The 27,131-nt window shown below is 35.9% G+C and overlaps 1 protein-coding gene across 3 annotated transcripts in view; it reads left to right on the top strand.

The window, feature by feature from the left end:
- The window catches only part of SLC25A12 (solute carrier family 25 member 12), a 47,729-nt gene that overhangs the window by 2,938 nt on the left and 17,660 nt on the right, over positions 1-27,131 (top strand). For 2 of the 3 annotated variants that reach the window (XR_006018142.1, XM_042040634.1), the window contains exons 3-10: positions 1,595-1,737; positions 6,519-6,634; positions 15,482-15,621; positions 18,117-18,263; positions 19,363-19,501; positions 20,729-20,822; positions 21,390-21,474; positions 26,745-26,829. Coding sequence is in view for 2 of the 3 variants with exons in the window: in XM_042040634.1 (XP_041896568.1) it covers positions 1,595-1,737; positions 6,519-6,634; positions 15,482-15,621; positions 18,117-18,263; positions 19,363-19,501; positions 20,729-20,822; positions 21,390-21,474; positions 26,745-26,829 (949 nt within the window). In the remaining variant the exon portion in view is untranslated. Of the gene's footprint in view, positions 1-1,594; positions 1,738-2,358; positions 2,484-6,518; positions 6,635-15,481; positions 15,622-18,116; positions 18,264-19,362; positions 19,502-20,728; positions 20,823-21,389; positions 21,475-26,744; positions 26,830-27,131 lie in introns of those variants that run through there. The other variant, XM_042040635.1, reaches the window with a different exon arrangement.

Genomic DNA, 27,131 nt, shown 5'->3' with positions numbered 1-27,131 from the left:
GTTGAATTAAAATGTAACCTGTTCAAGCAAGGTGGAGAAAGAAACAAAAAGAAATTCCCAAAGCATTGTTTCTGAAAGTGTGGTGATACCTAGCACCAGATTGTAAACTAGAGTAGGGGGTTTGTGTGTTTGTCTTATGTGAGGATGCTTTAAAAAAAAAAGTCTCATGGAAATTCATCAAGTGCTTACCTGAGACAATCTGTAAATGTATACTAAGAATTTTGTGTTATAAAGTAACAGAGTTCAACACTGAGAGGAACATAGATTTAATTGATGTGGTATGTTTTACATTCAAGTTATAATTTGAAATTGCTTATTTTGATCAAAGAGATTCTTGACTTAATTTATATGGTGAAAACATAGGACTAATGTATTTACATGCAGAGCTACTTTGTTAGGCTTTAATTTATTGACTTGCTGCCAAACTCTTCCAAAATGCCGTGACCTTCTCATATGGAGCTCAATGATTATTTTTATCTCAAAATTTTTTTAACAAAACTTTGCCCAAACAGTTTTTATTGTGAAAGGTATTATTATGAATTATTATTTATGATAAACTCCAATAAACTGGTGTCTGGAGAAAAAAAAAATGGTGTTTAGATTTTGACTGTCTTCGATATGCACTCTACTGTCATACAGTTGACTTCAGTGATTCTTGAAGATATGCTCCATACTCTGCATGTTTGGTGGTCCTTCATACATAATTTTCTTTGGATTTCATGTCTTGCAGCAGAACTGTGCTTTGGAAGGCATTTTTCAGTCACTTGTGTGTACAGCTGAGAAGAAAACCTTTCAGAGCTGATTCAAGGAAGCCACAATTTCATTGTGCTGTCATACTGGCAGGAATGCTGAATTAAGGGATTCCTGTCCATTGCTTTGTGTTCCTGTTTTAGTGAAAATACTCTTATTTTAGTTCTCCATAAATTCAGTAATCTTGTTTACAGTGCAGTCTTGCAAACAGCTGTCATCACAGCTATAGGGTGGAAGAGGGAGAGCTGATGAGGTGATGTGAGGGGCTGATACTGTGGAAGAGATACACGAGATGGTGAAGCAAGCACTGTCTGTGTGTGTGAATTTTTCCTTAAAAACATTAGTTTAAGGATAAAAATTACTCTGAACATTTATTTCTCACAAAAAGAGAAAAGAAGTAATACATATTTTCCAAAATAGTCATAATAAAGATCAGGAACAATTATTCAGAAGATATCTGCTACTAGAAATTGTAAGAAAATTTATGAGCTGTGGTTTCAGTGTAGCTACAAATGGAACGCTACAGCATGGTTGTAAGTTTTATAAATTTTTGCAATTACCTGACAGTTTCTGAAATATGTAATTGTCTTTTAATTAGAAGATACTGGTCATTATGTGAACATATCTATTGTACAGGGGAATCTAACTGTTGTTAGTATAAAACTAGTACAGTAACACTCTTAGTTTAATCTAGCCCTTTAATTTCAGAGCAGTTACGTGCAGACAGTTGTGCACCATTTTAAGTTATATTCAGTAAAGATACTAATTTGGTAATTGCCAATAATCAGCATCTAAATGGATTAATTTTTGTTTGTGTTCCTTTGGTTTTTTATTTTTACTCTAGTATGCAAGTGTTGAGAAAGATGGTGAACATTACATGACCCCAGAGGATTTTGTGCAAAAATACCTAGGACTTCATACAGATCTGCATCACAATCCTAAAACAGTGCAGCTGTTGGCTGGAGTGGCAGATCAAACTAAGGATGGGTGAGAATTTTGCTTTCCATTTGAAACTTGTAGTGCATAGGTAAATGTGTGAGTGCATGAGTTTGATAACTTCATCTTCTGAAATACATTATTGATTTTATTACACTTTAGGTTTATTTAAATGAGAAGTTTTTTTCACAAGTACAATAGACTATACATTTTTGAAAACAGAAAAAATGGCAGTGTTTGACATGGGGTTTTTTTTAAGTTAAGATTTATTTTGATGATATTTTGTTAAATTCTACAAAAGCTGAGGAAGTTGAATGGCAGGTAAGTTTAGTGTAGTAGGGTTGCCTTGGAGAAGTTCTTTTCTGTGTGTCCGCATCCATCTTTAGGTACTGTTTAGAGTCTTCAGTACCTGTAATTAAACATGAAAATATGGAAGAGCTTTTTTATTTCTGTAGTGTGCAATTCAAATCAAACCACTGAGGTCTTTTTTAAAGTGCTGACTTAGAGACAGTAGTGACTCTGTGGAGGAAGAAGTTGTTTGCCTAATCAAGATCAGGTCACACTGCATAAAGCTTTTCCAGCTCCTGCTTGCTTTTAGACAGTTCTCTGAAACTAATTTACAAAATGTCTGCTCCGCTGAGGTAGTGCCCTCTAACTCATTTGTCTTCCAAGGAACCCTTTCTTCTGCTGTATGTAAGATTCTAGTTTTGGCCTTGGATTGTAGTAGGAGGCATGGACATTGTTAAAGTAAAGTGAGAAGGTTAAGATGGATCAGAGAAGAGGTCAAGAATGCAGAAGTGAGTAGTTACTTTGTAGAGAAGAAAATGCTGTTAAAATACAATACATTTGTAAATATAAAAATGTAACTTATTTTAAATTGGCAGCTCCTTAACTTCCTTGGTTACTTAAATTTTGGTTTTGTTCTCCTGCATTCTGCTCTAGAACATTTTATTAGTTTGCTTAGTATCTTGAGCAGCTTGCACAGTATCTGTGCTGTAGAAATGAAATTGTATGTGCTGTATACTTCTTACTCTAAATGACAAATATAGGATCTCCTGTTTGATGTAATGCTACATGATTTTTCTTTTCATCAGGCTGCAGCACTTTGATAATATATTTGATTATACATACATTTGATAAATTTAAGTAACCTGTCTCTGTTTCCAATGCATGGCTGCAGTTTGTTGCTTTATTATGGATTGAAAAGGTAATTTTGTATGCATCTGTTCAAATAATAGTTTAATTGATAAAGTAAACCAACATGCTTAGCATCTTGTTTCTCTGAAAGCTGTTGGTTATCTTTTATGGTATGCATTTCTTCAGAAAAAGTCTTACAAAAGGGTCTTTCTTACAGTAGGAAATCATTTGTTTTACTGCTACAACAGAACTTTCAGGCATTGCTTTTTGTTACCTTCCCTGTGAATAAGATTTTTGTTATTTTTGTTTATTGCTTTTTTAAAAATCTGGGTAATATTTGAAGCGAGATAATCAAGTATGGGTAAGTGTGCTTTATCACCTTCTTTATGGGATGAGTGGGATTTTTATTTTGCACAACCATATAGTTTGAAGTGTATAATGCTTAATTGTTTGAATACTTTCTGAAACTTTTTTCTAAATGTTTTAATCTATATTTATATTTAATCTATATTTAATCTGAAGAATTTATTATAGCTCCATTATCATCATCATTTTTTTTATATTCACATTCTTTTATTTGTAGTGATCTGTAATATATCAAAATCCAGACTCTAATAGCATGAATAATTATTGTAGTCTTCAACTGAATTCCAGGATGCATTGCATCTTTCCAAGGACTTAAGGTTACTTTATGAAGTCCAAGGAAGTATCAGTAGTCCTGTTCCATGCGTATACCTGTACATTAAACGACAGCCCAGTGTCATGCAGCAAGTCATTGAGAAGCTTTGGGTTCTGTTAGAAAATTTCATTCCTGTATCTGCTATCATATTCTCTTAGCCTTGCTTGCCCTTGAAATAAATACTCAGAGGGTTGGTGACTGCTTCCATTGTTAATATTTTTTTATTTCTTTTAGGTTTAAGTTTGGCACTTTACAGAAACAGCACATTTTGGAACTGGCTCTGTATAGGCATGTGTTTAAAAAAACCATGTTTTTACTTTTTTTCTAATGTTAACTTGATCCTTACTTAACTGTTCCAGAGAACTATTGCCTCTCCCATTACTGCTGTACACGAGTGGTTTGCTTTAGTGGAACTCGGTAAAGTAGTTCTTAAAACAGATGACTGTTCACTTCCAAAATGTTTATTCCTCATTGTTACAAGTGCATATTCTTGTGCATAAAGAAATTTATGTGATGACCTCTAAATTAGAATTTGGTTTAAACTTGCCTGGTACCTATTTAGTACAATAGGATTTCACTGATGCTGAAAGCATTCCTGTGTCTTCAGGTGCAGGCACTGATTTTGAAATTAGGATAAATACCCTCTCTGAAGAATATACTTACTTATATATTTATATGTGTGTGTGTGTGTGTGTGTGTGTATATATATATATATATGCCAAAACTAGGTAAAAGATTTTCTTCCCCCTTTGAACATCAAAATTTCACAGTAGTAATTCAAAATTCTTCATTTTAACTGATTGTTTCTGGGTATTCTTTTTATCATCACATCGTTCTTAAATCTGGAAATGTGTTCTTAAGTGAAGTCCCCAAGAAAGAATTGATATTTCATATAATGGAGAGTCACAACAGAGCTATACATAATGTCTAAAAAGCTATGTTGTGTGGGAAAAAATGAGAAAAGTAGTAGAAAAAAGGAAAGAGAAGAATTGCAAACACGTGGGTTACTTTGTATGCTTTTGAAAGGTAGCAGTACAGAAGAAATCAGAGGAAAAGAAATTTTTTTAAATGTTACAGAGAAAATGAAAAGTGAGTGATTTGATACTGTAATGTACTCTGTAATGCAGTGGGTTCACAGGATGATACTTGAGTACTGAGTGATTGGGTGGGAAGCTCCATCATTCTGTTTAATCCAGCTCCTGTTATGTCCGCCCTAATGGCTAATGGAGGATCACAGAGGATATCCCTGCTCTTAGGCATTGGGAGTTGAATATGTGGAAAGGAAGTTGAATGTGTCTATCTCCTTTTGCTGTAGGCACTGTTATAGTGAGACCTCTGAAGACATCTTTCAGGTTCAGGCATCTATGAATGCATTCTCCAGAGATCAGCACTTGATCTTGTCAGTTATGAAGCTTCCTGGTTAGGAATCAATTTGTTTCAGCTTTATGCTTGTGTGTAAGGTATATTTTGAAATGATAGTATTTACAATTATTTTAAAGGAACATTTATTTCTTTGATACGAACCTTTTATTTATCAAGATCATCCTTTGGATGGAATTGACTTTGCATGTGAAGAACCATTCTCATATCTCTGATTTTTGTGGCTTAAATATGATAATTTTGTATTTTCCATATCTTAATTATTTTCAAAGTCATTAGGTTTTTCTGTATTTCCTGCGCAGTGCGTATATACAAGAATGTTAACATATTTAACCTCTTTAAAGTATCTCAATTCTGCTTCGTGTGTACTTTGACAGGGAAAAACTAGATAAAGTAATAATAGTGTGAATACTGTGATTTTTCTTTTTTTTTCTTGCAGGGAACAAAATTTATACTTGACTCTTTAGCAGTAAGCAGTAATGTTTGAAGTAATCACTATGAGCTAATGATTTCGTATGATGAGTACCAAGTTCAGATCAATTATGTACATTTTCTAGGTAAAGTTCTAGGAAACAGCGATATTCTCTGCTTTAACAGCATTTACTGATATATGGTAAATTTTTTGTTGAATATAAAAAATGTAATTGAAATTCTTATTCCCATTGATTATTTAATGCTAAAATATATATCCTGTCATCTGTCCTGTTATTTTCTTGTGCCAGCATTATCCTTTATCTGCTCTTAGCTTCAGGTTTATCTTTCTGCAGCTGTTCATACATGAACATTAGGATCCCTTCTAAAGGTTTTTTTTTTTTGTGTTGGTCAGAATAAGCAGAATTCCTCTAGAAAAGCTACTTATTATTATCCTAGTAAGTTATCTATGCATACATTCAAGTTTGAGTTTATACATTGGTGACAAGGACTTGGATTTACTAGTGCATCCTGAGTTGTGCATAATGACTGTCTTGCATACACAGCTCAGAATCTTGTGATCTGCTGTTACACTCAAATCCTTCCCTGCCTTGTCATGTCTGTCCTTGAGTCCAAATATATTTATGTTCCTTCTTTATTGGCCCCGAGTACATGACTTGGCGGTTCATATCACATTTGAAGTGTAATATCCTTTCCATATGCATAGTAAAGTATAACTTTTTCTGAACCTGTTTGTTTTTTATGAATGTTATGTATTGTTTTAAAGAAATGTATGTTTTATAGTGTATTCCTGTACTTGCATTACAGTACCTTAGTAGAAATACATATGTAATACAATGACAGACCTGTAAATTTCATGGTGTTATAATTTTTGTGGTGTTTTTATGTCTTAATTTTTAAATGCTGTCTGATTACACTTATAATTACAAGTAATAACTTGTAGGTGTTCAGTTAGAATTGATTGTATTTTGGTGTTGATGGATAGGAAGAATTCCGTTGCTTCATAGAGGAATAAACTGAGTTGCATAAATGTTAACTACTTGAATGTAACATACTTTTCAGTCTCTAGAGTGTTAATTATTTTAAGTTAGAATTTTATTTAATATTTGGATCAAACTTTTTTCTAGAGTATCAAATGCAAATTATCATTGGTATTATGAACAATTTAAAAAAATCTTTATAACTTTTCCGTTTTCCTTTCTAGGTTAATTTCCTTCCAAGAATTTTTGGCATTTGAATCTGTTTTGTGTACTCCAGATGCAATATTCGTTGTTGCTTTTCAGTTATTTGACAAGAATGGCAGTGGAGAAGTAACATTTGGTAAGAATACCTAAAGAAAAACAGTTTAAGAAAGTGATTATTATAATATCTGTCATAATAATGGTTCATGATGACAGGTGCATAGAAATGCATTTTGTGCAGTACTGTACTTTTTTCCTAAGACTCTGCATGAGTAGAACTTTTTTTTTCTCTCTCAATTCAAGCTTAAGAAGTATACAGAGACAAAATACATTTTTCTCTGTCTTCTTGAATCAAGATTTTTCATTTTCCTGAAGTAGTAAATACCATGATGTTCAGTGTCATCCTAAGTAAAATTCAATACCCTGGATTTCAAACTCCTTCAACAGTGAGGGAGTTTTAAGATATGTTCTGGATCTCCACATATCTTTGAATAATTGTCATTTCATACAGTAAGAGCTCAATATAGAAATTAAGGAGGTCTAATAATTTGATTTCCTGTGGTAGTGTTCCTTTTCTTGAGGAGCAAATCTTACTTTAATGTTATGAGTGTAACTTACAACTAGATCATATATTTGCAAAATTAGGAAGAAAGTCTGGCCTTTGGTTTTGTTACCTAATCACGTGAGTTAGTAATCAGACTAAATTCTCTAGGCTAACTATACTGCTTTATGATATTGCTAAATAACTGTTGCTAACATTGCAGTTCAAGGAGGACTAGGCTTTATTTTTAAAGCTTCATGTTTATGAAAATTAGATAAATCAATGGTAAGAATTTTAATAATATGAAATGAGAATTAAATGTTATTTCTATCCAAAAGAATAAAGCACTCAATAAAGAAAATACAAACTATGCTTGCATTTGTAACCAATTGCTGTTTGTACTCTTTCATTCTTATGACAATTACTGTAACTTGTTGGGGAAAAAAAAGCAAATGTCTTTTTATGGAAATGAACTGTTTGACTTAGGATGCCTGTCAATTTACATCATTAACTGAAGAGTCAGGTACTAAGCAATTTGGATGCACAACATCTTGAAAAGAAAATATTTTAGAATTTAAATAAAAGTGAAGTCAGTAAATGCAGTCATTAGGAATTGGACAAACCACTACAATCAGCGTGACCGTGTTAACGATGGTTTATTTAATAATCTTACAAAATGGAGGTTTGAACTTGGTAGCTCTCATGAGCACACGTGAAACAGCTGGTTCCGTAATTGAACAAAAAGCCATTTCAGATTATATACAAATTCCTCAATCAGACTGAGGATTGTTATTTTTATATAATTAAAGTCTAAAAGAAAACACAAATGAGAAATTGTAAAGTAGAAAATTGGTGGTTTTCTCTGTATCTTTCTTGCTGAATTTTTTTGTAAGGCTGATAAATCTTGAAAAGGAAATTCTTGAGGGAATTTTAAATTTACTATTGGTTTCTTGGGGTGTTTTTGCAAAATTAATTATATTGCAATTTAACATTGTTATTAACATAACATGGTACATATTTTTTGTGCTACTGTTCCCACATTTAGTGCTGTTTTTTTATCTTGGCTTGTTTGTTTGTTTGTAACACGGGCTACTTATTTTTACTTAATACGCATATAATACATATTAATACAACTGTGAAAAATGTTAATGATGATACATGACATCTTCAGAATTTGGTAACCCTGCAGTCAGTTTCCAAGTCAGTCTTACGGCTGTTCTGTAAATGAGACCTGCACTCTTCATTTTCATGCCACAGAAGCAGAAAGGCACAGAGTTTAGTTTCATGTAAAAACAGGACAAAATAGAAACACAAGTTTTAGAGTTAAAAGTTTTAGTAAATTATTAGAAATATGCTGAAATGGTGCTAAGTTTAGCCAGTTGGTGTGAGAATCACTATCAGACAAGTTAGGTTTTTTATAGACTCTGTAATGTATCCAGTCTGAGGTAAACCGTGTTGGTTATGGGAGCAAACATGAGTCAAGATTCTCTAGCTCAGATGAAACGCTCTGTGGATGTGATTGCATTGATGCCAAAGCTATCTCAAACCAGTAAGTCTTGCCAGAAGCAACATGGATTTACTGAGGTTTTCTGCACTGTGCATCCAAAGCAAGGGACAGAATCAACTTGGGTCTGTTAGACCAGTAACTTGAACCAACACTGGTTGTGAGATAACGTGTTCTCAAAAAATATTCTCATCTACTCAAGTTTTCAATTATCTGGGGGAAGTTAAGTATGCTTGTTGAATTTCAGAGCTGTCGGTGTTTTTGGAAGCAAGCTGCTCTAGTTGGGTTCACTTCTGTTTAGGATTTATTTACTGACATGATTTTGAACCATTCTCAAGCACTTCAGCATTTTGCAGTCCTCTTGAGCCTCAGTCTGCTACGAGTCTCTTAAAATACTTAGCTTCCAGCTCTCCAGTGATGAAACTATTAATTGTGTCACAGAAGAACTGTCTTAGAAGACGACTTCAGGAACTATTTTGTAGAAGTACTTGTATGCTAAGCTAATCAGTGTCTTTGTCTGCAATATCAGATGTTGAAACATGAAACCTTCTATCACTTTAATGTCATCTACTACTTTCTTACTGCTTTGGGACACTTATCCAGGAGCTTTGGACATGCAGAAATCCTGTATGAATGACTGCCATAAATGTGTAGTTGGTATTCAGCAACGTTTGTAAAGTAGGCCCATGTAAGAACATGAAACTGGACCTACTTTGTTTGAGCAAACTACACAGCATGCTCAGTACTCACTACGTGTTTCAGCTGCACTGGACTTGCTGTCAGCTTGGTGAATAAAAAGCAGTAAAATGACTATTTTCGTAACCCATTGATATGGTTGTAGTTTAAATAAGTTTTTAATCATGGAGAAATAGAGAAAAAGTATATATTCCTAATCAAGTGCTCCTACATCTTCATAAATGCTTCCTAGGTGAATATTTTATGCAAAATGTGTTGCTGCTGGGCCCATACAATACCGCATTATCCATAAAATATTTAAATGCTAGCAGCTAAAGCTGATGAAGACAAGTGATCTTTTTTCAGGTTGTTGTCTGTAGCCAGAGAAGACTGACAAGCGCTGTGCTCTTTTGATTGTGGGATGTATTGACTGTGCTACTTAACATGAGTGAAATATTCAAAAACACTCCATAAAATTAATACTATTCTACTTAGGAATATTATTTTTATTTCTGTTCTGTGCAGATCTTTTGACCTGAATTCGGGTTAAAGCAAACCTGAATATTAAATCTGCTCAAGCTATTAGTTTTTTTCCGGTGTCAAAGCAGATAATCCTTACTGTGTTTTGAAAGGTGAAGTCTGTGATTATCTGCGAAACTTTTCTGAAAAACAGGTTGTCTAACTGGGAGTAAAAGGATTCTTTGTAATTTATCTCTCTGGCACACCACACAACGATCTGGATTGCATCACTTTTAATTGGAATATACAGTTTCAAGGCATTTTCCAGCTGTTCTTCCTGGTAGAGTCACCACAAAGAAAGCCATTCTCTGATAAATTGGAGAGTTTCAGAGATGCTTTTTCAGTTAAATACACTTGCTGATATGGATAGAAAGATAGAGCTAAATATGTTTGCGATTCTTCTGTATTCAGAATTATTTTGGAGATAATTGGAAAATATTTATGGAACTGAACTTAAGGCTTTTAAAAACATCCTGTGCTCAAAATCTAATTACAACTATTTTGCAGAGTATAACAGCATCTTCTTCAAAGGCATTGAGGGAAGGAAGGTGATCAGATGCCTCCTAATGCAACTATGTGAAAATTGTACAATATTGGTGAATTGAAATAATAAATAACGATTTAATAGTTTCAGAATTTGAGTATACAAGGATACTGAAGTTTTGACCAGTCTGTTTTCTTAGACAAATTTTAATCTGATAGAGAAAGTTCAGGTTTCCCTTAATCAGGACATAGAGTTTGAGAACACTGGAAGAAGATGAGCAAGAACAAAAGAAAGGAGTTGTATTATACAAGCTAGTGCTTTGCTTATGAGTATTACTTTTCAGAAAACAGAGAGCACGTCTAGTACTCACTTAGTACTTCACCATTTATAAAAGGGCAGCTGGATTGAAAATGCTAGGATTTGGATTCAATCTGAAAAGTTCTGCTTTCTAAAATGGTATTGGCAACCATAAAGACTGGAAACCTTTTAAAATGTAAACAGAAAAGTACTCATAATCACATGACTACAGATGTGAGGATATGAGGGAAAAATCCATGTTTTCATCAACTGTGCTGTAAACCAGAACTGCTATTTTTTTTGGCCTCCTGTGAGCTGTACATTAGTTGCCTGTTTTCAAAGTGTCTTTTGCTTAACACATGCAAGTAACATAGGAAACATCACTGTTAGGACTTCCTTTTTTCCTTTTTTTTTGTTTTGTGTTGTATAATTCTTTTCAGGCTTAAACTATAGTTCTAAATACTTGTGAGCAATGCAGAATGGGATGGGACCCCCTCCTCTTGATAATGATAATTTTTTTTCAAACCATGCTTCAACAAGTGGGAACAGAAAAGGAGAACTTCATGTTAAAATTATATGTATTGACAATTTAATGTGGCTGTCATTCATCTTTCAATAGAATCACTAATCTTTTTAAAATAAGAGTAGAAATAAAATGTAACTATATCTAGTTAAAATTTCTCACATAAAAGTAATTATTGTATTACGTTTGGATTACCCAATATACTTCTGTGGCATCAGGTGCTACAAAAATATCTTTCTGCCTTTAACTGTGGTTCCTTATTTTGTGCTTCAAAGTGAAAACATACTGTTAGCAGAAGTAGTGAAAAATAGCAACATGTAAATGTTAAAATTAATTATGTACCTTAGGCCTGAATTATGCACAAATTGGACAGTGGATTACTGAGTAGACAGATTTTAAAAAACCCAAAACAACCTTGTTAAACAACAGATCTTTACCATACTTATGCTGCTGCTTAAAACTTACCACTTTTGTATTTTTGTGCCCCTAACAAGTGTGATTGCTTTTTTATCACTGGTGCATGGGAATGGCAAACTGTTAACAGGTTGATGGCACTAGAACTGTATGAGCTTTCCACTCTGCTTCTTGGGGAGCTGATAAGTCAAAATAAATAATAGGTACTGCCTCAAGGTTTACTTGGAGTATTGAGCTCACCCCCACAATGGGCCACCAACGAGACATCATAGTGTTTATAATTTAAAGTATTCTTCCTCCGTATATGACATTGATTATTGCCTAGAATCTCTGGGGTTTTGTATCGTTTTTCTGAGCCTGATAGGTAACAGTGCTTGATGGAAGTTGAGCCAGTCATGTGTGTGCTGCCTGCAGATAGCTGCTCCAGGCATCTATAATTTGTTTAAAATGATTGGGTGGGGAAATGCTGAAGCAATCTTGAGAGAATGTGTGTCGCCTTGGAGGTAATGTACTAGTACACTAGAGTAGTAGGTTTATTGTTCCTGGGGCTCATGGTAAGTTGAGTATGTCATCAGGCTGCTGACTTGTATGCCTATCTGAAAAGAAAATGCATTACTATAAGCCTGGAAAGAAAGTTATCGGCTCAGTAGGAAAGAATTCCACCGCAGAAAGGTGAGCAAAGAGTAGAAGACATTAGTAAATGAGCAACATGTATTGACAGGGACATTGAATGCATTCTGTAAAATGTCAAACTAAAATGAAAGGCTTGAAAAATAATTTGCTGTTTGCCCCCTGCAGAATAGCTCTGTTGGAAATTTGAAACATGTGTAGTTTATCTTAATTTAGAAGCATTACTAGGTTTTGACTGAGGAAGAGGGAAAAAAAAAAAGGCAAAGCCAGCATCTGTACCTTAATGTTGCCTGTTTTCTTTGTTGTCAGTGCTTTGCTTCTACTGTGAAAAAAAAAATTAAAAATTAAACATTTGATGATAATTCAGTGGTGAAAGTGTAGCTGATGATCACGTTGTGTATAATTTCTGCAATGTTTGCATTGGCTGTTTGCTGCTTCTCATCATAAGTTACTGGCTGTGGTGATGGCTGTTTCCGTTAATATAATAGAAGAGCCAACAGAGTTGGATTATAAAGGTATTGTTGATATATTGTGAAGAAAGCACCCCTGCTCTTGGGTAGATGTAGTAAGTTTTAGCACCTACCAAGAGGCGCGTGAGAATCTCAGGTGGCTTTGGAAAATTGTATTTAATGTTTCCATGGGTTTGACTGGGGCAGTTACTTTACTGTGAGGGTGGTGAGGCACTGGCATAGGTTTCCCAGAGAAGCTGTGGATGCCCCATCCCTGGAAGTGCTCGAGGTCAGGTTGGATGGAGCTCTAGGCAGCCTGGTCTAGTGGAAGGTGTCCCTGCCCATGTCGGGGGGACTGGAACTAGGGGATCTTTAAGGTTCCTTCTGACTCAAACCATTCTGTGGTTTGGTGATTTTTCAGAACTAGTGCACAGTTTTGCCTCTGTACCCCAAGCGTTTCATAAACCAAGCCAACATGGAATTAATTGTTACGTACAAGAGCATATGTTCAAGCTGAGACTATTGTAATATATGCAGAATACGTTACTGCATGTGAGAGGGATTGCCTGGGAAAGAGAAATGGATAAGGCACCTCAGTTTTCAGAGAAGCAACAAGCTAGTTTGGATACCATTTATTAAAGCTAGTTAGGCATTTCTGGAATTCATCAAGTACCAATACACTCAACTATTGAATATAAATTTATTAATTAATTTAACTATTATTTTTATGTGCTGAAGAATCTTGAGATATGTTGATGAGTAGTTGTAAATGTTTTTATGAAGAAAAAGATTGAGGGTAGGAAATTGATTGTTTTTGAAGTATATACAGTTAAATGCTTGAGAGTTATGAGAACATCAGGGGCTTAAGTCTCACGAAAAACAAGAGAAAAATATGTCTCTGTGAACATGGATGGATAAGAAAATAAAATTTCTAAAGAAAAAAGGTACTGTTTTTACCTTTCTCTAAGGTTAAGAGAAGTAACTACTGGAAACAAGTGAAAATATGATTTAAATTTTCTGGCTGCTTCAACACATTCTTTTCTAAGTTTTCATTAGGGGAGCTCAGTGTGCATTAGATGTCAGTTTTACATATATGTAGGTAGTAGCCAGTTGGCACCCTTGTTTGTACATTAGTAGCCAAGCCAATAGATCCAGTGAAGCAGGCCTGTCTTCTGCTCTGTTCACAGTTCATTGCCATTTTTCAGGCTCCATAATGACCTGCACTGACCTGTTTGTGTTTGTAGTACATGGAGACTCTAGCTTGGCCAAAAGCTGCAGTGAATTAGTGGTGAGTAGGGAATTGAAACGTGCATACCTTGATTCCTTGATCTGCAACAGTGATGTAAAACTCTATTGCAGAGGGAATTTCCAAAGGAAGTATGGCAAAATAAAATAGTTGAGCACTATGTATTTGGCGCTTTCTCTCTTTTTTTCTTAACCCTCACCTTGGATATTGATACTGATGAGTAGGTATGAGTAGACAGTTACAAACAGTCAGAGTAGTTTTTAGGTTTCTTATTGACCCTAACAAATCCTTTAGCCTACCTTGCAGTGGAAACTGGTTTAAACTGTAGGGTTTTGACTCTTGTGTTTGACCTTTATGTAAGGGTTAAATCACTGGCCATAATCTGCCATTTGAATATGTAATCTCAGTCTAACTGTGAAGGAAGTAATCTAACCAAAGAATCCTGCTTTGTGCACCCCTGTTTTGACACATACATTCTGGACATTTCCCTTTCTTTCCTCACTGAAAAGATAAAACCATACAGTGGATTTCCTAGATTTGATCTAGAACTAGTAGAAAGACTATAGAATTGAAACAATGAATGAATCAAGTAGTCCTTTAGGATAGAAAAAGCATACATTTACTTCAAGTAAATAGGTCTTGGTAGAGTTATCAAATGATAATTAAGGTTCTTCTCATTGCGTTTTGTCTTTCAGCAAAACTGTTTAAACATAGAGAAGAAGAGGCGTGTTATCAGCTAAAACATTTTGTATTTAGTCTTAAATTTAAGCTCTGTGCCACATTTTATTTTGGTTGTTAGCAGATTCTAGGTTGATAAACCACTTCAGGTACTGTGAGGGCAATTTTCAAAAGTGTTCCTGTGGTATGGGTAGATGTCCTGTTATACAGTTCATGTGTTTGATAATCTGCACAAAAAACAGGCTTGTTTTGCACCATGGCAATGCTGTGTATGAATAATGCATGCTGTTTTTCAGATGAGGTTTTTGACTGAATTCAGATGATATGTTTAGCATTGAGATTTCAATTGTACAGTATACATGTGGAGAATTCCATAATCTGAAATGGCAGGTTTTTTCTTTATTTAAAAGAGAACATCTCTATCTTCACTTATCTTAAAATATTTTAATAACTGAGACTACCAATTATGTTTTATAGGATTTGATTTTTGTGCTAAGGCCTTATCAAAAGCATCTAATAACGTGCTTTCTGCTGAGTTAATGATATGTTTTAGATGTCATTTCTTATACCTATCTTCAATAGCCATATTCAGACAGTGTGATTGTAATAATCAAGTTTCAATCAAACCATACCTAGTATGACAAATATTGCCTGAGATTGTAGTGCAGGTATTCGAGCTCTTGATAAAGGGCTTAATTTGACTCCTGGCAGAGACAGAGAACCACTATTGATTTTTATATCAGAATGCAAAATAGCTTTTATTTGTCATGTATGAGGGAAATTGCTTCTTAATTAAAACTAAATAAAACACTCACTCCAAGGTTTTATGCAATAATACAAAAAGTATCATGTCGTGTCTCAAATGTGTTCTTTTACAGGTCTGTAAAGGTTCGGTTAGCAATTATTCTTAACAAGCTAAAACACTTCTTAAACAGCTGCTGAAAATCTTAACTTTTGTATCCTTCCTGGAATGTTTGTAGATTTACTGTACCCCAGGGCTCACCTCTTGTTTTTCCCTCCCCAAAGCAAATGTCAAAGAAATATTTGAACAAACTGTTACTCATCTTCAAATCCCGTTCAACTGGGACTGTGAGTTTATTCGACTGCATTTTGGACATAACAGGAAGAAGCATCTTAACTATTCAGAGTTCACTCAGTTTCTTCAGGTCAGTTGTTAACCTTGTTCCAAAGTTGGAACTGAGATTCATTTAACTTTTAATAATACACTAATACCATTTAAAATTTTGAGTTTGTTCTGGTAGTGATAATCCTTATCTGATACTAATCCTGACAGTTAATGATGAACTGTTATTTCTCTCTACCAGTTTTGTAAGCAGTGTGTACTCAATGTGCTTTAACTTGAATACCATCCTTTAAAAGAATGGGACAAAACACACTGTTTATGAAGTTAACCATTTTACTGATCGTTGTTAAACTGGGTTGAGGGTCTACTTTTTCTGTCATAGGCATTTAATAGCAAAACTAAACTCTACGAGAGAAAGTTAGCGTCCTTAATATAGCCAGTTGTTACTGACGATAAAAACTCCCCTATAGAGGTTTTAGGTTATGTAACATTTCTTTTAGTTTTATAAACATTCTAATACTTACCACTTTTTTTCTCTCACTGGCATGCATGCTACCACACATATACTGGGAGTTCAGTCTTAAATGCAGCCAGCTTGCAGGAGATAAATCTGATTTCCTGAGATGTTGCTGAACTACCCTTTAGGAATTGGGCTTTAAAGAATTTCACTTGTTGAACTGCGCTTTATGCTAAGACAAAAAGTTACAGTTAAAACATGTTATGAATTGAACATTATACTAGAAGGAAGAAAAGGAAAATGTCATCTAGAAAGGATAGAGAAAGAGCAAAGTAGCAGAAATTTACACTGTAATTCATGGAAAAGAAGTTCACAGAGTTGTTGGTAATGGCACTGAATTCCATCAATTACCATACAGTGACCACCTTGTGATGTAACTTACAATTGCCTGTCTAGTAGACGTGAAGAAAAATAGATTATGCACTTCTAGAGCTCCCTTCATGCAATAAAAGTTTTGTATGTAGTGTCTTAAAAGTAAGGAGTGATAGATGTGCTTTGACGTAATCTGTAATTATTGTCCAAGATAAAAATACCTCATAGGATCACAGAATATTTTGGGTTGTAAGGGACCTTTAAAGGTCATCTAGTCCAACCCCCCTGAAATCCGCAGGGATGTCTTCAACTAGATCAGGTTGCTCAGAGCTCTGTTCAACCTGACCTTGAGTGTTTCTAGGAATGAAGCATTTACCACCTCTCTGGGCAACCTGTTGCATTGCTTTACCATCCTCATTTGGTTTAAAATCATTACCCCTTGTCCTGTCACAGCAGGCCCTACTAAAAACCCTTGTTGCCATCTTTCTTACAAGCCGCCTGTAAGTATTGAAAGGCTGCAATAAGGTCTCCCAGGAGCCTTCTGTTTTCTTTTCCTCTCCAGGCCAAACAGCCCCAGCTCCGAGCCTTTTCTCATAGTGGAGGTGCTGCAGTCCGCTGTCATTTTTATGGCCCTCCTCTGCACCTGCTTCCAAAATGGTTTGTTGGGAACTCAGAGCAGAGTGATAAATATCTATTCTGGGTTTATGATTTTTTTCCCCAAGATACTGCCATGTAAGATACAGTAGCTTCTTATTGTCATCATATGATAAAAACCCTTAGTAGGGCAGACTGGTATGGGTTGCAGTAATTTCAGTATGTACACAAACTGGATATTTTTATGCTTCCTTTTAGATACAATTGTTTTTCTCATTTGGTCTAACGCCATCTTTTAGGGTTGGAGACTTGGATCAGAGCAAGTTTGTTGTACCCTGATCTAGAAAACCTTGATCATGAGGTTATGAGAGCTGAGAAATTACTGTAAAGGTGATAGAAGCTAGATGGTTTGCCCTCTTCTTATTGTCTGTCAGAATGTGGTTATTTTTTTCGCAGCTTCTAGAGGTCTGAATGACAGCTGAATGTGCTTTATTGTTTGCTTGAATAAAAGGAAACAACTTTTTCTGGACATAGAATTTACAACTATCATTATTATCTTGAGGTTAGGTTACCACAGTGATCTTTGTATGAAGGTTTTTACAGTCTGTATAGGAGTTTTAAATTGTCTGAAATGAGTGACGATTTGTGACATTATGGGAGATAGCTGTTTGGGGCAATCTAAATCCATATTATATCATTTTCACTGTCCTCCTGTTTATTTTCAAGTACTTTCCAATGAGTTAGTATATAATAGCCCAGTCATACTTCATCTTGGATGTGTGAGAGATCAGCTCACTTTGCATCTTCAAGATCAGTATTAGAAGTTTTTCTAGCAGTTAAATATTTAATTAGGAATAGATAGCAGGCAGGACATGGGTATGTGAAGTTCATTTCTCAAATGATTTAGTGAAAGTGCATATTTCCTTACAGTTAAATTGAGGCTTTTCTTTGACAGAGGAATGAATCTGTGGATAGAATCAGTATGCAGACTTCTTATTTTAGTTGAGCTGGCCTTGAAGTTTTAAACTGTAGTTGTGCTATTGTCTATGTGCCCAGACCTAATGGAGCATAAGAATATGAAATTAGTGAAAGTTTTGTGAACAATGAGTTGCAGAATTTGCTTCTAATCTGCTATCTCTGAATATTCATTCTAGGAGCTGCAGTCAGAACATGCAAGACAAGCCTTTGCATTGAAGGACAAAAATAAAAGTGGTCTGATAACTGGGCTGGACTTCAATGAAATCATGGTTACCATTCGCTCCCATATGCTAACTCCATTTGTAGAAGAAAATTTAGTTTCAGTAAGTGTTAACCAAAAGTGCCTTGAATTCAGTGTTTAGTAGCTGTGATGTTTGAAGATAGTACTGCTTCTCTCTGACTTTGTCTTCTACTTGTTTATCACTCACTGCCTTGGTGCTGGAGTATCAGCTTTGTAATAGAGTGGACAGGGGAAACATAGCAGCATTCCTTGGCTGCAGTAGTGAAAAGGTTGGCAATCTGGTTTACATGTCTAAAGTGCCATTGGAAGCAGTTTGAGTTAGTCTGCTTTACTTTTCACTAGAGCAGGGCAAATGACTTGGTACAGGAGGAATCATAGAATTGTAGAACCATGAAGGAAAAGACCCTTAAAATCACCAAATCCAATGGAAGTCATCTAGGGCAAAAGCATCCAGTTTTTATATTTCTGTATATGACATCTCAGGAGCTGGAGACTACTTACAGTTTTGTCCTTTTATGTACTCTTGCATTCTTTTCTTTTTCAGATCAGAATTTGGAAAATCAGTGTGTAGATTCTAGAGGTAGAATGGTTACAGCTCTGATAGTTTGGCAAGATCTGTAGGTAAAGTAATGACATACAAGTTATAATCTGAAAATATGTAGTATGAAAATTACATAAGAATGAAATTTATATAAAAGATCAAGTAATAATTTTTATCTTACTATCTTACCTATAAATCTTGCCTTGTCTTACTCATAAGGCATACTATCTTCCATAAAATTTATAGTAGCTACTAACTTTGGACTTTGAAGTAAATGGTCATTGGTGTATGTGATGCAAGAAGTCAGTCCCTTTATCTAAAGGAATTTGCATTTGCATGCATTTCTGTTTTATAAAATTACTCAGTGACACTTTTAATGTGTCTATCAGATAACTTGAATAATAATCTACTTATATGATTATTTCCTAATCGTTTCCTAGTGTTTAATCCTTACCACAAAAATAGTATCCTGTCTAATAATTCTCCCCTCATGTTTCTATTAAAAATATCTTAAAAGTTACAGGAATAGAAAGATATCTTTAATTCTTTCATAATTTGCTGAAATGAATGTTTCTGTAATTGTAATAAGATGATGTAAAAGTGCTTAAGGCACTTAACTGTTTTCATTTAATTTTTAAAGGTAGCTGGTGGGACTGTTTCACATCAGGTCAGCTTCTCCTTTTTCAATGCATTTAATGCCCTTTTGAATAACATGGATCTTGTTAGGAAGATATACAGTAATATAGCAGGTACAAGAAGAGATGTTGAAGTCACAAAAGGTAAGGTATATTTCCTACATTTTATTAATTTTTTAATTCTGTCCATTTTGTAATTGGTGATGCAGATGGTTTAAGGTGAGTCAGAAGTGAGGTTATTGCCACTGGGAAAGTGTTTTTTTAGCTGTGGGTGATTTTCATCCTCACAGAGTAGTAAGTACTTTCAATTAGCTCAGTAAGGAGAAGGTTCTGGCAGGAGTTGTGTTGGCCTTACTAGTTTGAATGAGTAACTGCAAGTCAGTATAATACTGAGGATTTTACAACTCCTTGAAAGAGATGCATTGTTGCTTAGAGGTAGGAAGTTCCTAGGGAATGTAGTGGAATGGGTTAAGTTTGAAAATCTGAGTAGTTTTATATATAGATTATGCTAGTTAGTATATAACAAATGGCTGTGCATGTGAAAGGTTGCCATATTTCAGTCTTGACACATACATAAGCAGATTGCTTTCGTAGCCATTTTATGACAGATTTTACCACCAATTTTACTACTTGTATGGATGAGATCCGCCAAACCATTGTATGGCAAAAAGCATGCCAAGTTCTTTTTATTTTTTTTCTTCTTCTTTGTTTAGCTTATATGCTCTGCATATTTTTCCCTAGAGGAAAGCATAAAATATCTTTCCTCATCCTCCAAATTGTGCTAACAAACTGCCTAGCAATGTTTTTGGGTACAGAGGCATAAATACATCTTGCTTGGATTTGTATTGAGAAAAAGGGCTGCTGTGTTTTCACTGCTCAGACTTGTTAGCTGCAAGTTGCCAATTATGTCATGAACATGTTGTGTAATTTCACCAGATGAATACCTAAGCTTGGGTTCATTCAGAGCTAGCAGAGGAAGAAGTCTGGACGTGATGGGAATAGATGAGTCAGTTGTCCTTAAAAGTTGTGAATAATGGACCATTATTCTGTCCTGTTCTGTTCTGCAGAACTTCAGAAGCAAGAATCACAAATTGTGGGTGTCATTTTATTAAGCTTGCTAATTTGAGGATTCTTGTTGTCTTTGGTGAATACTTACCATAAATCAGAGTTGTGGAGTCAGACTTGATCTGTGTTGGGAAGGCCTGTTTTAGGATAGATGTTCTCCTAAAGATCCTTTTCCCTTTGCATTTTGGATCTTGCTTCTTGGTGATAGACTTCATTTTTATGATATTAAAGTTATTTGAAAGGATTCAAAGAGGCAATTCGATAAATAACACAATTATTGTATTTCTCTTTCCTTTTTAAATCCAGAGGAATTTACACACTCTGCAATCCACTTTGGACAAATTACACCACTGGAAATAGATATTCTCTACCAACTTACGGATTTATACAGTGTTACTGGGTAACATAATCATGAATTTTATCATTTTGCAATCATCATTTTTGTGTTTCCTGTGTGGCCTCTTATATTTGTCTTAATTTTAAAAGGTTTTGTGTTCCATTATATTTTGTTACAGTAATTTATTCAATGTAAACTGATTTTGTTGTGTGCATGGGTTTTGTAAGCGAGTTGTGTATGTCAAGCACAATTATTAATTGTTGTATTATAGGTACACATATGAAGTAGCAAAATACAGTACTCCTAAAAGGCTACAATGCACTGGTTGATGTTTTGTGTAGATCTTTAATGCATGCAAAATCTTAGGTAGAAATAGCTAGAAATAGTTTAATTTGTGTATTATATTTCTTATTACTAGTAATGAAGAACTTAACTTCTGAATAATCTGTGCTCCCTTCATCTCCAAGCACACTTTAATGCAGTGTAGCAGACTTCTTAGGTGTGCATTCAAGTGACAAGTGTCTTTTTTGAAACTCAGATGTAGCTTGTGGGGTGTGGCCAGGAATACTGTACTGAATATGTTTGATGCTTTATCTAATCGTAATTTGCTTTTCTCTGCCTTGTGTAAAGGCGCTTAACTTTGGCAGATATTGAGAGAATAGCACCACTGGCTGAAGGTGCATTACCTTACAACCTGGCAGAACTCCAGAGGCAGGTGGGTAGAAGAAAAAAATAATTGAAACTGAGTGAATGTTTACATGTACTTGCAAATGAAAAGTAGGAATAATGCACTTTAAACAGATTCCTGACAAGTGAAACATGCTGGGTGTATTGCTGTAAGGATAGAAATGGGGCAGGCTGTTAGACACTGTATGTGTCTAAACAGGGTATGAGATGTCCGAATGGCCTGTTCAGATATGAGCATGTATGGATACTTGGATTCCTTAGCGTGAATGCATTTGTTCACTCCTGAGAAGGCTTTTCACAGGACATAGCTCTCCATGAACTTCTCCAAAATGAGTCCTTCCCATGGACCCCAGTTCGTCAAAAACTCCTCCAGTGTGGGTCCCTTCCACGTGGTGCAGTCTTTCAGGAATAGATTTGCGTGGGTCCTCCATGTGGTCACAGCCTCCTTGGAGCACATCCACACATTCCTGTGTGGGGTCCTACAGGGTCTGCAGGTGGATCTCTGCTCCACTGTGGACATTCATGGGCCACAGGGGCACAGCTGTTGCATCGTGGTCTGCACCATAGGCTGCAGGGGAATCTCTACTCCAGTGCCTGCAGCACGTCCTCCTGCTCCTTCAGTGACCTTTGTACCTGCAGAGTTGTTTCTCTCACACGTTCTCACTGCTCTCTCCAGCTGCCATTGCACCGGGTTTTTTCCGCCTTCTTAAATACGTTATCCCAGAGGTGTTACCACTGACACTGATGGACACGGCCTTGGCCAGCGGCGGGTCTGTCCTGGAGCCAGTTGGCATTGGCTTTGTCAACATGAGGGAAGCTTCTAGCAGCTTCTCACAGAAGCTACCTCTGTATCCCCCGCCCCTGACTTTGCCTCACAAACTCAATACAGGTAGTAAAAAAGGTAGAATTAGAAGATGAAAAATATTGCGATAGAATGTTAACTCTTTATTTCACCAGAACTTTACATTTATGTTTGCTAGCTTTGCTTTTATCGTAGCATCCTTAATAAACATTACACATGTATAGTACAGCATAGGAGTTCCAGGCCGTGCAGTTGGATGTTGAATATAAATTGTTTCTTACCTCAGTGGCTCATTACAGTTTAGCTGTAAGAACTAAAGATTTAGGACCAAATGTTATGCAGGTGTTTAACTTACATTGTTTTAGTTATTGTTACTAGAGCTGAATTTGATAATTTGGTTCTCTTTCAAACAAATTAGTCTGAAACACAGTGTCTGCTCTGTTCTTTATGTCACTGCTCTTTTGTGCTTGGTTGTCCTTAGGCAATTAAGCATATCTGAGCCAATACATGTCCAAAACCTACTTAGTGCTAATGGTCTTCCTATGGATTCCTGATGACAAGAATGATGGAAGGGAATGACCCAGAAATGTGGATACAACGTTTATCCAGGCTATTAAGTATTTTTGATGAAGTTTGGTAATGACATTCCACTGCCAGTTTTGGTTTTAATCAGTGTCTTAGTACTCACCTGTCTGAGTAGAAAAAAATACTGACATATTTTACTTTTGAGAGCTACCTTTGTAGCTTGGCACTCTTTTAAAACAAGCTCACTGATAAAAGTTTCACTCATCACTACAACAGAATATACTCTTTTCACACTCTTGAAGTAATACATTATATTTTCATCTTATTCTACATTCTGTGTTAAAACCAGACACCAGAAAACAAAATAATTTTATTTTATTTAGTTTATAAGGAACAGTCTTTTATTAGACCTGTAGTGGTTTGGTCCAAAATACTCATTACTGTTTATCTGCTGTGAGATAAGAATTAGGAGAAATGCAAAACAGGCACCAAACTTGAAAGAATATAAAGAAGTTTATTAACAGACCTAAAAGAAGAAAAAAAATTATACCACCTTCAGAACTCTCCTCCTCCCCCCACCTTCCTCCCTTCTCCCACTGACAATGTGAAAAGACAACCCTTAAGATGTTCAGTCTGTTTACCACTTCCATAATAACCTTGTTCAGTCCATTTAGAGAGAGAAGTCTCTTCTTGCTCATGCTATGAAAACATTATCACAACGAGACAGCCGCCCACTTCCAAATATCGTTCAGTCCATTTAGGAAGAGGAGTCTCTCTGCCTGCGTGTGAGTCCTTTCCCCCGACTTGCAGCTTTTCCCGCAACTGCTTTCGAGGGTCCACTCTTGAAGTTTTTTGGGGTATAATTTTAAGGTTGAGCCGTTCAGAAACAAAAACAGAGGCCCTTCTCCTTCCCTGGGAGCAAAGGGTCTTCCTCATCTTCATCGTTAGGACTATCTCTGGGAGCATCTCTAGGGACTGAGGTTTTCTCCTTTCCCGTTTGGAGCAAAAGTCCTCATCTGGTTCATCTCTCCCTGTCCAAACTTCTCATGAAATTACAGCTGCGTCAGCATCTGCCTATCTCAGCGCAGGTGCTTTTGCTCACGAGTTGAACACTCCACCCCCCATATCTTCATGAAATTACAACAGGATACTCTGATATATCATAGCTTCACAACAGAATTTCAGCTTTAAGCATCTCCTCTCTCTCTTCCCTCAGGTTTTCAGCTCTTCACAGCAGTAAAAGGGTTAATCTCACCTCGGCCTTGCAGCTTTGCAGCTGGAATGTTGAATTTTTCTTATCGAAGTGGAGAGGGGGGAGAGCCGAGCCGCTCCGGCTGCCCACGGCAAGGCAGTGGGGGGGGGTTCCACGGCTGGAACAGGTCCATGGCTTCAGGATGGCCGTGGCCCGGCCCGGCCTGGCCCAAGCAGGGCCTGGCCGGGCCCACTGGGCCCTGCTCGGGCCCTGCAGCCACCTGTCCCAGCGCCGGAAACGAGAGAGAGCTTGGAGGGGGAGTTTGCCTATTCTTAAATGTGGATCACAGAGGTGATCACAACTTTAAGTGGCTAAGAGAATTGTCCATATTCAAACTGGCCAGCTGATAGGTTCTATCAGTTCCCAGAGGAAACTGTAAGCACCCCTTAGCAAGGACGTCCCTTCCGGGACTATGCTTGCTAACCTATGACAGACCTTATCCTAAGTGAATGCTATATTAACAGTAAGTTAAGTGTATTGACGAAATGAAAGATATCTGTTCATGAAGAGAAATATCATCCCAGTGCAGTCCAGCTGTTCCTGGGAAATGAAACTAATTCTGTAATCAGTTTTATATGATTTTAAAATCCCTTTGTAAAGAAAAATATAAATTTTTGCATAAAATCACTCCATATAGATTTGGTAGAAATGAAAATTAGTCTGCTTTCAACCATATTTACTTTATTGTCAATTTTTTTTCATTGTGTAAGATTTTTTTAAAGCTTAGCAGCTGAATATCCTATGGGGATGACAGCTACAGTAATTTTCTCTTTATAAATATTCATGATTTGAAAGCTATAGCATTAATTACATTCATTTATATATCCATCTGAACACACAAGTAAACTGAAAACTTTGTGAACACTTATTTAATAATATAAAAGTGACATTTCCTTCAGAAAGAATTTGATTTTTAACATTCAGTCATGCATTTGCTAAGATTGATGTCTAAATGCAATGATCGGATTTTGATGAGAATCGTGTGAAGCTTTGAAAAAAAAGAATAATCTTAAACCAGCTGAAAGGCAGCAGGTGTGCTAAACTAGGAGAAAATATCAGTGGAATGAAGAGCTAGTTCTGCTTCTAAAGCTTTTTGGGGTATATTATTGCGTGTGTCTTTTATTTACATGAATCAAAAGAAATATATCTGAATTTTAGAATTTATTTTTGTGGTTATTTTGTTTTTATTACCCTTTGGGGGGTTTTGTGTGTGTTTTTTTTTTTAATAGAAAATCATAGTGGTTCTACAATAGTGAGGATATTCTTTGGATTTATTGCTTCTATTGCTTGTAAAGGGAGTACAGTACATTTGATTTATGCTTTTTTTATGCTGGTCCGCATGTGCAGTGTGTAATTTTGGTGCTACCTAGAATTTCTCTATTCTTGTCTGTTAAGCTGTATTGTGGGAGAGGAGAATGTCTTGTGGAGGGAAGTGGGTTTAGCTGTACCTTTTTATTCTGTGGAAAAATGGTATAAAATATAATCCATGGTTTTTTAAAGGTAATGATCTCATCTTGACCTCATAGGCTTTTCTCCTATATTGTGTATATGCTGTGTAGCCTTATGCAATACAGGCAGGTTTTTGCACATCCCGTGTAACACCCATCCAAACAGAGTAGCTTGTGCTGAGGTAGGCGCTGTCTTCCTGTGGTGCTTCAGTGAGCTGAACGTGCCTTGGCTGGGTAGCCTTGGTGAGGGAGCTGAGAAGTGTGTGTGTGGTAGTCTTAGTGAAAATTCCTAATCTGCATCAGTCTGGAGTCTGTAGACATTCCAGCTGTGCTGTCAGCAGCACATCTGCTAACAATACAGGGTACTTTTAGGAAAAACATGTTTGTGTTTGGAAAATGGACTTTAGTATCTGCTTTGCTGTGGAATTTACCAGTTAATATCTTGGCCCCTTAGATAGCGCAGGCAAGTTATACTGCATAATATCAATTCTTCTCTACTGGTCTTATGCTTGGAAGAAAATTCAGCCTGTCTTGCATACTTTATAGTGCAAGTTTGTGAATACATCTTGTGAATCAGTTACCTTGTTTCTAATAGCCATTTAATAATATGAGTCTCTGCAGATATTTTCTGTGCAGACTATATTATTTAGAACATTTAACAGATTTATAATAGTGTATGTAATTGAAAGGAGTGAGGTCAGTGTTACTCTCTAAATTAGCAACTGCCTGAAAAAGTCTTGTGGAGAATACTTTTAGGAATAGTTAACATTTTGCTTGTTTTGAAGACATGAAATCTCATGTTTATGCTATGCATTAATGGGTGTGTAATCTTAAAATATGTCCTGTGCTGATAGAGCCTGTCTGTGAGATATTCTGTGAACTCCTTTAGAGATACTGAGTTTTATTTGACTCGAAAGGGAGTTCCATGCCTTACAAATACAAAGGCAACAGAATAGAAAATAGCAAAGTTGTTTAGAGTTTCTGTCTCCTTTTTCTTGAACATCATTGTTTCAGTTATACCAGTGTGCTGGTTTTGGCACAACTAGGAATATGTAAGGAATATTTTCTGAAAGGAGTATTTGAAAAATATGCCTCATTCATTAGGCACAATAGACATTATCTAGTAATTATTTTTATTTCTTCCTCCTCAACATAAAGCTACCAGCTTTTACCAGATTCTTTCTGTAACATTATAAAAGCAATTCACAGATGCCTTTGTTTTCCTGTGCAGATTTTCAAGCCTTTTTTCTTTTTTTTTTCCTCTCACACAGCAATCTTTTGGAGAATTAAGCAGACCTATTTGGCTCCAAATAGCTGAGTCAGCTTACAGGTTCACTTTAGGCTCAGTTGCTGGAGGTGAGTAATATTTCTGCTTCCTGTTTTCAAGCTTGGGTTAATTTAACACTGTTTTACCAGACTAATTGATCTCATCTAAGGTGGATGTTTTGGTTATACATGTGTAAAATTGGATGCTGGAACCATTTTGGTTCTGCTATTCCCTTTCATTCCTTATCACTTGGCTTCTAGAATCTCTCTACAGTTCTTTGAAACTGCACCAGTAACAAATTTCCTTAGTGGTAATTCAGATAGGTGTTCATTCTACACACCTTGTTTTATGTAACAATGTAGTTCGTTCTCCTTGAGACTTTTTTTTCTAA

Source organism: Corvus kubaryi, unplaced genomic scaffold (genome assembly GCF_017639235.1).
Source record: "Corvus kubaryi isolate FWS band 111438036 unplaced genomic scaffold, C.kubaryi_AGA036_p1.0 37396, whole genome shotgun sequence".
Lineage (NCBI taxonomy): Eukaryota > Metazoa > Chordata > Aves > Passeriformes > Corvidae > Corvus > Corvus kubaryi.
This window is presented reverse-complemented; position numbering and strand designations above follow the sequence as displayed.